Source organism: Mycteria americana, chromosome 1 (assembly GCF_035582795.1).
Source record: "Mycteria americana isolate JAX WOST 10 ecotype Jacksonville Zoo and Gardens chromosome 1, USCA_MyAme_1.0, whole genome shotgun sequence".
Taxonomy (NCBI): Eukaryota; Metazoa; Chordata; class Aves; order Ciconiiformes; family Ciconiidae; genus Mycteria; species Mycteria americana.
The window spans coordinates 203,046,228-203,056,737 of NC_134365.1; the positions used below are offsets into that span (position 1 = coordinate 203,046,228).

Below are 10,510 nucleotides of genomic sequence, written 5' to 3' on the forward strand. Positions count from 1 at the left end.
GTACTCGCATGTTATTTTAAATCATAGGTATTTGTGGAGAAGAGGTGATTTTAAGGGGGGGGGGGGGGGGAGGGGGGATGGGTGCATATGGGTGAGAGCTGTTTTGAAGCCTGAATGACTGGGGCAGGGAGCTGTTGAATTTTAAACACTTTGGATAATTATTTTGCATGTGGACTCTGGAAGAAGACACACAGAGTTCAGGATGGATACCTTTATTAACGCTTTCAGTTATTATTTAGGCCTTCATAATTTTAATTATGAATTAATAAATGTAATAGCAATAAAATTATACTCTGTCTTGCTGTTTGTTCTTCCAACTGCACTTACTGCAACTGCAAGCAGATCTATTGGAGAAGTTTTCAAATGACAGGTGTCTTGAACTGTTGCATCAATTTCTAATGCTTTTAGTATTAAAGTGTATTTTAATGAGATGTGTATGCAGTTCTGTTCTGAGATGTTATAAAGTAGGACAATGTTTTACTCCAGTTCAGTTCAGTTGTATTATTTTCACATATAGCTTTGCCCCTTTTAAGTATCTGTTGAATGTCTGTACCACAGCAGGCTGCAGAACAGAGAGGAGACTATTCCTGCTTCCATACCCTTGGTACAACTACAGTGAGAGCAGTTAGTTCTCAAGTTTGATTAACTACTGTGTTGTGTGCAGGGATCCTAATTATTGTAGTGGCAATAATACGAGAAGGATGAAATGTCACTTTGGCCACATGCATTGGCAGGCCTAGAAGACAGTGTTATGTTTGGTATGTGTGTTTTAAAAACCCTGCAAAGAGAAATGACTTAAGGCTCTTTGGAGCAGAACTGCACTTAATCTACTCCAAGCAGAAGCATGAAAATCTAGGAACTCGTTAATGTTCTTGGAACAGCTGTTTTTTAACTGCTGAGGTAGTAAAATTAAATTTAAAATCTTTAGAGAAATCTGTGTAGTAACAACTAAGTGGTAAGAATGGGTAGAGAATAAATGGATTTTTTTTTTTTTCCTGGTAATGTGAAGTTTTATTATGGTTTATTTCTCCGTATTATACTTATGGGTATTTGAAAAGAGAAGCTAATGTATTTTCTAGTTTGTTTGAAGTGTTGCAGTTATTTACTGTCTCTTTATTTTTTAGGTTACTATTAAAATCTTAAAATGCAGATGAAGACTGGCTTGTGCACAATCCTTCTGCTATCTTATGCATGCAAAAGGGAATCCTAAACCAAGTGTTAGTACGAGGTATGTATTAGGATATTTGGCTTTATTCAGCAATTACTGAAATTAGGAGCCCTCTTTTTGTTCACATTTGCGATTTGATGTAGAGTAATTCTGCTTCTGCACTTCAACTAATACTTGCTTTCAGATAATGTAATTCCTTGCATAATTCTTGTCATATGGTAACATGTTTTTAAAGGACTTGAAGTATATGTACACAGCCTCTTGCAGACAGCTCAAAATCTGGCTAGTAATCGTCTTACATCCAAACCCCATAATGCCACATTAATATGATGCCATGTCCGAGCTACTGGATGTTATTGATTACGTTGCACTCAGAATCCAGTTTGTACCATCAGCATTGTAGTTTCCCATTCTGAACAGTCCTTGCGATTAGCAAGTAGGGTTTGGTCTGGAAGGCTGTGGCCACATACTCTCTAAAACCTGGGGTAGAGTTCAGTTTGTATACACATAGGTATGTAGTGTCACCTACCGTGGGTGTTGGAAGCATCTCTGTGGGACTAACAGATGTGAAGGTTTCAAAGGGAGATTTATGCAGCTTGGTTCAGTAGTTTTGATAATTCTGAAATTACAAAGTATCAGTTGCTTTTATTAAGTAAAAATAATTTTAAACACTGATGGTATTTAAGCGAGATGTGCAAGTTCTACTGATAAAGCAAGAGGAATTTCGGTCAGTTCTATTCTGTGTTCATTTGGCCTAGTAAGTGTACTCAGAGTTGTTTCTATAGTTGTGTTAATAGTAAATAGAGAAATATCTATCTATCTATCTATCTATCTATATATCTATCTGTAGAACAAGATATATTGAGCTATTTATTAATGACATGTGAAAGATGTCCCTGCCCATGGCAGGGGGGTTGGACTAGATGACCTTCAAAGGTCCCTTCCAACCCAAACTATTCTGTGATTCTGCAGTAGTAGTTTATATGATTGATTGCTAATTAGAGGGGTCCATTTACTGATTTCCAAGTCAGCTGGTAAATTAAGTGTGGGAAGTAAGTGGTAAAACTTCAGAGAATTGCATGGGAAGTATAAACACGATGGGGTCCTTTGTCGTTCTGTAAAAAGCATGGAAAGGGCAACATGAGAGAAGAAATCTTTCTGCAGTAATGCATCTCAAACTGTACTGTGAGTTATAACTACTACTGAAAAATTGCCCACGTGGTCTTTGATTTCCAAGACTTGAAATAGTTCAGAATTTCTACCCAAGACAGGCAGAATCCTATTATACTCTCCACAGAAGCTCTGTCTCCTTTTTTTACCTTTTACTACCTGCTATGCCTTGTTGCATCTTTCACTGAGGTAGCACTGCTTTGTAAAGGATTTTTCCAAAGAAAAAATCCTCTTTGTGCATGCTTCAGATGAAGAGTCAGAGCCCTGCCCCCCTCCCTAGTGTTCAGGTCACCCCAGTAAGGTGCTGTATGTCAGACAGTCTGGTAGTTACTGTTGCTACTGGAAATGACTTCTCTCCTGAGCCCTGCAGTGCTAACTCCCATCTCACCTCTGCAGCTGAAATTGGGGCAGGCTTTTCACAGAATCCTGGAATATGTGAGGTTGGAAGGGTGCTGTGGAGATCATATAATCCAACCCCCTGCTCAAAGCAGGACGTCAGGTACAGCGTGTTGCCCAGCGCTATGTCCATTTGGGCTTGGTCTCCAAGGAATGGAGACTCCACAACCTCTCTGGGCAACCTGTACCAGTGCTTGGTCACCCTCACAGTAAAAGGTTCCTGATGTTCAGGCAGGAACTCCCGTGTTTTAGTTTGTGCCCATTGCCTCTGGTCCTGTCCCTGGGCACCACTGGGAAGACTGTCTCTGTCATCTTTATACCCTCTTGTTAGATGTTTATAAATATAAGATTTTGCCCTGCCTTCTCCAGGCTGAACAGTCCCAGCTCTTTCAGCCTTTTAGAACATGAAAAATGCTCCAGTCCCTCAGTTGTCTTCTGTTCACTCTTGTACTGGGGAGCCCAACACAGGACACAACACTGCAGATGTCTCACCAGTGCCGAGTAGAAGGGAAGGATCTTCTCTCTCCATCTGCTGGCAACTTTCTTTGTAACGCATTGCAGGATGCCATTGGCCTTCTTTGTGGACAGGTCACATTCTTCACTCGTGGTTCTTGGTCTGGTGGTTCACCAAGACCCCCAGGTCCTTATCTGCAAAGTTGTTTTCCCGCCAGTTGGCCTCAGCCTGTCCTGGTGCCGGGGAATTATTCCTCCCCAGGTGCAGGATTTGGCATTTCCCTCTGCTGAACTTCATGAGATCCTGTGGGCCCATTTCTCCAGCTTGTTGAGGTCCTTCTGGATGGCAGCATGACCCTCTGGCATATCAGCCATTCCTCTCAGCTTTTATCACTTGCAAACTTGCTGAGGGTGTGCTCTGTCCCATCATCCAGGTCATAAATGAAGATGTTGAAGAAGACTGGCCCCAGTACTGATTCCTGGGGTACTCTGCTACTTACTGGCCTCCAACTGGACTTTGTGCCATTTATCACAACCTTCTGGGCCCGGCTGTTCAGCCAGTTTTCAGTCCACCTCATTGTCCACTTATCTAGCCTGTACTTTATCTGCTTGTCAATGAAGATGATATGGCAGACACTGTCAGAAGCCTTCCTGAAGTCAAGGTAGACAATACCCACTGCTCTCCCCATATCCACTGAACTGGTCACCTCATCACAGAGGCTATCAGATTAGGATCCGTAAGGATTTGCAGATGACCCCTTTGTAAATCCATGCTGCCTATTCCCAGTTACCTTCTTGTCTTTCTTGGTCTGGAAATGGTTTCCAGGAGTAGTTGGTCCATCACCTTCCCAGGGTGTATAGTTCCCCGGCTCCTCCTTCCTGCCCTTCTTCAAGATCGGAGTGACATTTGCTTTCATCTAGTCCTCGCACACCTCTCCCAGTTGCCATGCCCTTTCAGTGATAGAGTGGCCTCGCAGTGCCATCAGCCAGCTCCCTCTGCCCTCGTGGCTGCCTCCCATCAGGCCCAATGCACTTAACTTGTGTCCAGTTTAAGTGCCCCTATCCTGGACCCTGTTACCTATTGGATATTGAAAGGGGGGAGGAGCTGAGGAGGTGGGAAAACTGGTATGTGCCTCGTTTTGTCGTTTTGCCTTGCCCTTTACCAAGGAGTTCCCTGTTATTTTCTAGTTCTAGTAAAATTACAATAAAATCGTAATATAAGAATAATCATGCAATAATGTGTAATTACACCAGGCTATAGAAATACACAAGCTACAAGCATTTACTTACAAAATCTAAAAAAGACGACACAGTTAAAAGTCTTTATCAGAAAAGTGGTAGTAACAGAAAAAAGACTTGATTAATTTTTTTGGATTGACTCAAGAGATTTTTCTATCCAGCTGACATTTTTTCTTGACCATGTAGCTGTTGGAATTCAGCCTTCTTGCTTGTCCTTGCGTATCAGACTGCCCCTGTGCAAAAGAGCCATTTGGGAGCCTTGGCGTTTGGCAGGTTTCCCAGGCGTCTCAGAATTTTTCTGTCCTCAACTTACAGTTTCCTTCCTGTGAAGGAAAGAGCGGATGGCCAAGGTTCCTTGGAGATACAAGTGTTTCTTTGACTGGCTAAATAATGACTCCTTGTCTCAGTGGAGTGATAAAATCCTTTCTTTTTCTTTCCCCATTATTCGTTTGTGCTGTGTGCACTTCAGATTGCAGTGTGAACCTGGCTGACAAAGCCTAATGGCCTAATTAAATTGTGTTAAAAATTGAGGGAAGATTAGATAAAGATGAGTGGACTGCATTGTATTTGGGGCAGAGTGGAAAATAGCAAACTGGGAAAAAGTTGAAAAAGACTGGGAGAGTGAGCCAAATCAGTCACACAACAAAAAGTTACACCTGCTCAGTTTGCTCTTCCTTAACTTGTTGCTGAGCAATATTTTGTAGCGATGAGAGCTGGCCTTGGTGTGTCCTTGCTTTCCCTTCAGCTCTAAAATAAATTTGCATACAGTTCTACCAGAACATGCGCTGGGCTCCGACTTAATTTGTGATGAGGTCAAAGTGTTCTGTCAGGCTGCCTGCTGCTGGGGTTCCTGAACAGGTAACCTCGTGGAAGGGCTATGTGAGAAAGTGTTGGTGTTTCCCAGCTCTTTATCCAACTGTGCTTGCTAACGGATTGCTCTGTAGTCTGCTATTTGAGTCTCATTGTTTGCTGTACTTTGATTACAAAAGTACGTTTTCAAGGAAGTTACCACTTCAGTATCTCTTGTAACTCCTCAGCCTCAATCACTTACTTCCTGAAAATGCTCTCCATTGTGTTAGGTTTCAGTGAAAACCGCTGGTGGCTGTACACCCTCAGAACTGAAGCTGGCTGTCTGCTACGCTGTGATTACGTACAAAATGCTGCTCTTCCAGTTGGAATTACAAGGACCATCAGAGGTGAGAATATAATTGTGTTGTCACTCGTTAGAGCACTTAACAGTGGTTGTGATTCTTGTGATGTAGTCTGTTTCCTTTGTGCTTGGTTATCAGTCCCTTTGTATTATTTTTGTGCTTAACAGGTGTTCTTTTTTTCTTCATTGCTCTCTGTGCTCCTGGACACAAGAATAGTGCTGTTGTCCAGTAAAATAGTGATTAAACCTGTAGCACCTAGCTGAACAGGGGAGAGGGATGAATCGATCACCCTCACTTAAGCTGTATTCTTTCTGCTTGTAGACAGGTCTGCCCTGTGAGGCCTGAGGGAATAGGGCCGTTCGAAATGATGGGAAGGGGACCAGCGTGGAGGCGGTGCTTCCCCCCCCAGCACCCTGGACTGGAAAAGACACATGAAAAGAATCTGAATTGAATACGATGTCTGCTTGCGATGTTCAAGATGCCTTTTCCTGTATGAGGAGACAAATTACAGCTTTTGCGATGTTACTCTCTTCAGCCTCCGGCAGAGGAGGTCGTACCCAGTGTTAAGCAAAGTCGAGCATTTCGCGGTAAAGCCGATGTTGACCAACTCTGATGTGTAACTGAGGTCTAAAAACTCCCTTTTTATCTAGACTGTACAGATTTTCTTTCCATATCCAGTACTAGTACAGGGAAATGGTGTTGATAAAAGGATTAAAGTTTGTACATGCCAGAACAGGAATCAGAGTAAATGATATATTAAAAGACTGGGTCTGCACTTAAAAGGGTTTGCACTTAAAAAAGCCTTTAGAGTTAAATGAAATGAGTAAGAAAATATTTTCAAGCACTAAAGTATGTGACAAATGATAGAAAAGTGGTGGGTTTTATATTTAAAGAAAAAACAGTAGTGTGGATTGTGTTTAGGTTGTGGTAGAGTTTAAAAGAGCACAGAAGTATTAGTTAGCTAGAGAAAATTGTATGAGCCAGCAACAGCTGAAAAGGACTGGAAGGAAATGTTAACAACCAATGGGGAGATTAAAGCTGCAGTAAGAGTTTGCTGTCTGTGCAGTTAAGTTTGAGTTGGCAGTTATGATGAAAACACCTGCTGTCTTAATGTAGCCCAATAAAAAGGCAAAACCCAAAAGCCATGAATGAAATTAATAATGAAAGATGAATTTTGATGCAATAAGATTGTAACATTGCACTGTAATGTATCACCATTTTTTTTTCAGGGTTTCTGTATCTTATTATAAACCTGTTTCAAATTAATCTATGAATAACAGGATGTTTATTTTCTATTTCCTGAAATCAACAAGGCAGTGACCATGAATCAAGGGCCTGACAGGAACCTCACCGAGTTCAAACAAGGCGAATGTGAAGTCCTACAGTGGGTATTGAATTAACTTGATGCACTTGGGCCCAGGTTGCAAAGCAGCTTTGCAGAAGCTGATCTGGGAGTCCTGAGGGACAAGTGAAGATGAAGGTGTCCAACCTCATCCTGAGCTCTGTTAGAAGACATGGCTGAGCAGGGGCAAGGAAAGCAATCTCTTCTCTCTGTTCAGCGCTTCTGAGACTGCAGCTGGAGCGCTGTCACCAGGTCTGGGCTCCTGAAGACAAGATATATATGGGAAGAAGTCCTGTGGAGGCCACCAAGATGACCAGGAGGTTAGAGCATTGGAGCCACAGGGACAGGCAGCGGGCTTTGTTCAGTCTGGAAAACAGGAGGTCGGGGGGTAGGAAATCTTTACTTCAGCTGTGTAAATGGAAGGGGCTAGAGAAGATGGAGCCAGGCTTATCTTAGTGGTGCAGAGTAATGAGAAAGTCTTGTATAATTTTCAGTGTATGCAAGTGTTGCATCATACCATGAATAAAAACAGTGCAAGTCAGTACTGTCTTGCTGCACTTAATTGGTCTCCCCACACTGTGGAACCAGTGGGAGTTCCTGCTAACCCTTCTGTTTGAGGAAGGGTGGAGGCAGGGGACCCAGTTTGGGGGGTTGTGTGGGGCAATGGTCACTTGTGGTTTAGGGACCTTCATCCTACTGTTTACAGAAATATGAACTGTTGAACATTAAGACAGTAGAGCTGACAGATCCAGGAAAATGAGGGAAATGTCAAATGCTTGCACATCTCCTGTGTAAACTTTTCCAGACAGGATGTCACAAACAGCTTGGTAAAGCCTTTTTTAAAAAAACCCAACCAAATATGCATGTAAGCACAGCCTTTGCAGGCTGGGGCTCTGGCTGTTACTGTTTGTGGCAGGGATAGCAGCTTTTCCCCCATAATGGGGATGATTATATTCAGTGTGAGATGTGCAACTGCTGTAACAGGGTTTAACTGGGCCTTTCTTCCCCAAATTCATATTCTCTCCACTTGGCTACTGAAAGTCTGTACAAGTAACAGCTCCAGGGAACAAGACTTCTTGTCAGAAAGTGAGGGTTTGTGATACAGGATCAAGATGTCACCACATGGGTAACTGTCCTCCACTTTTGGAGCAGGCAGTGGTCTCCCTGGGTATGGTGACAATGTCTTCGGTTCCCATACACATGGTTTTGGTTGTCTTAAAACGATGGAGGACACAGCTCTGGCTTTTAAGAGGGACATGCACCTGGGAGGAGCTAGGCAATGTCAAGGCCTGACCCATCTACTATAAATGAGTCTGTGCCAACAACAACTAACCACAGAGGACTTCCTTACAATTCAAATCACATAGGAAGTATTACAGAAATTCTTGAAAAAAATTCAGTTGTAGCTATCCTGCACAACAGTTGAGACTTTGCTGTGGAGAAAGTTGACTTAGAAATCAAAAAGAACTATCTTCTGCCTGGTCCCTTCCTCCTGGTTGCTATACTTGGGGTGTTTGAGATTTTATTTTTTTGAGACCCTTTTTTAACCTTAGTTTTGCTGCTGCCTCAGTCCTGCTCAAATGTGTATTCCATGCTGTCTTTTGTCTGCTTTTAGTATTTTTTTCCTAACCCTTGTCTTTGTCTTTCACTCAAACATTTTAAGACAGGTTCAGAATCTGAAAAATATTTTCCCCTTTTATGTGGGACACAGAAAAGCTGAGGAATTTTACAGTGCCCATGCTGCACCAGTAGCTTAGAAAAACCTGGCCTTTATAGTTCTCTTGCATTCTTAAAAGGTAAGACTCCGTTATGGCTCCATGTTACAGAGGGAGACCCCAGCAAAACTAAAGACTGTGCACGATGCATTCCTATAGCAATGCCACCCCAGCTCCTGTGGCAGCAGCCACTGCTCTGAAAGACTGACCTAAAGGAAAAAGATTTTATACTGGCTGTTTTCCAGTACTGTATGGGAAGGCAAATGGCAATAACAGAATTAGAGGAGGTACAGACAGGCAGAACATTTTAGGACAGCCCTCTGAGCAATCCTAGCTGGCTAAGATGGCAGCTGCACTGTGTGCTATCTGTCCCTTCCATATATTGGAACGGCTTTCTTCCATCCAGACTCATCAAAAAACATCTCATTGCTGAAGAACAGGTGCAGAAAGCACAGAGGACCGGTGATATAAAGTCAGCTGCATCACTCACCAACCTTCAGTATCTGTGAAAGAAGCCAGGAACACAGGTACTGATGATGTAGCAGTGAAAGGTAATGAATCCAAGCCTTCAGGACTATTTATTGCCATTGCAGTTTATAGTAGCTGCAGCTGCTTAGCCTTGCTGACCGATAGCAGCAAGAAGAAATGGAGCAAGTACTTCAAAGGTATTTCTCCACAGTGCCTAAAGCATTGTTTTTTATTGTAGCTACTTTCTCTTCATCTTTTGTCCACCAAACCTTTTTCTTAGCAACTGGATAAAAACCATACAATAAAAATCAGACAAAAAACACCTTCAAACATCTTTTCATATACCTTTTATGCATCTTCAGTAGGGATTTTGAATTTATATTGCCAGCTAAAAGAGAAAGATGGCTACAAAATCCATCCCTCAATAATCATCAACCCAAATTTTATTCCCATATCCTGTAAAACGCCTTAGGGAAAGGAAAAAAAAAGAAGAAAACACAAAACCCCGAACAAAACAACCCCCAAATCAACAGCCTTTGACAAACTACTTGTTCTGTCAACTCTTGGAGCATTACTAGACATTTTTAGGTTAGACTGTACAACAGTTTCTAAACAGCATCTATATTATATGGACATTTTTCAAAAACCTTTTATCCCCACCTTGAACAGCTTGAACATGTACCACTGACGTGCTGTACAGAGCTCATCACACATGCACTACTGTTACATGTACAATGCCGGACTAACTGAGGAAGGGGGTAGCCACATACATGAACACTGTCACTCCAACATACTGAAACACAAATGTCCCCTTTCCTTACTCACCTTCCAGGGTTATGCACAGTGACTAAAGGAAACAGCTACACACAGTCCCAAGTGCTGTAGTGACAGACCCGATTCTCAGCCAGTGCTTTTCATGCATTTCAGGTGTTCACACACAGCAAAATGAGGTATCTAATGTATTTCAGAGAGGTGGAGGTACCAAGCCTGTTCCAAACTCAGACTTGCCAACATCTCATCAACACTGTTTGCAAAGAGATAGGCAACTATCTAAATCAAAACAGAAATGAGTATTTGTACGTCATGTTGCTGTTCTAATTTTATATAGCTTAATGGGACATTCCACAAAACTGAAATAGTGTGCTTCGTTACTTATTCATTTGGCATCTCTTAAATATCAAAGTTTTAAACTTTCGAGAACCAAAAATTAAAAACTGGTTAATTGAACTTTATATTAAAAAGTCACAGTTCTGAAAAGGATACTTAATGCAGCTGCACCATTTTGATGGTGAGCACTCAAATACATTAAGAATTTGTCCACAATAGTTTTGCTAATATAGGCACATAGTGGCATGTAAACTGCACACAGCAACCAGAACAGCAAAGGCACAATCTGGATTCCCCCCCC

At 42.1% G+C, this 10,510-nt stretch overlaps 1 protein-coding gene across 3 annotated transcripts in view; it reads left to right on the plus strand.

Annotated features, from left to right (window-relative positions):
- The window catches only part of PSPC1 (paraspeckle component 1), a 72,596-nt gene extending 62,091 nt beyond the window's left edge, over positions 1-10,505 (plus strand). Inside the window, exons 7-8 of one of the 3 annotated variants that reach the window (XR_012773816.1) lie at positions 1,125-1,228; positions 5,506-5,622. Coding sequence is in view for 2 of the 3 variants with exons in the window: in XM_075490955.1 (XP_075347070.1) it covers positions 5,506-5,622; positions 5,903-6,028 (243 nt within the window). In the remaining variant the exon portion in view is untranslated. Of the gene's footprint in view, positions 1-1,124; positions 1,229-5,505; positions 5,623-5,898 lie in introns of those variants that run through there. The other 2 variants (XM_075490955.1, XM_075490956.1) reach the window with 2 other exon arrangements.
- The last annotated feature ends 5 nt before the right edge of the window (positions 10,506-10,510 follow it).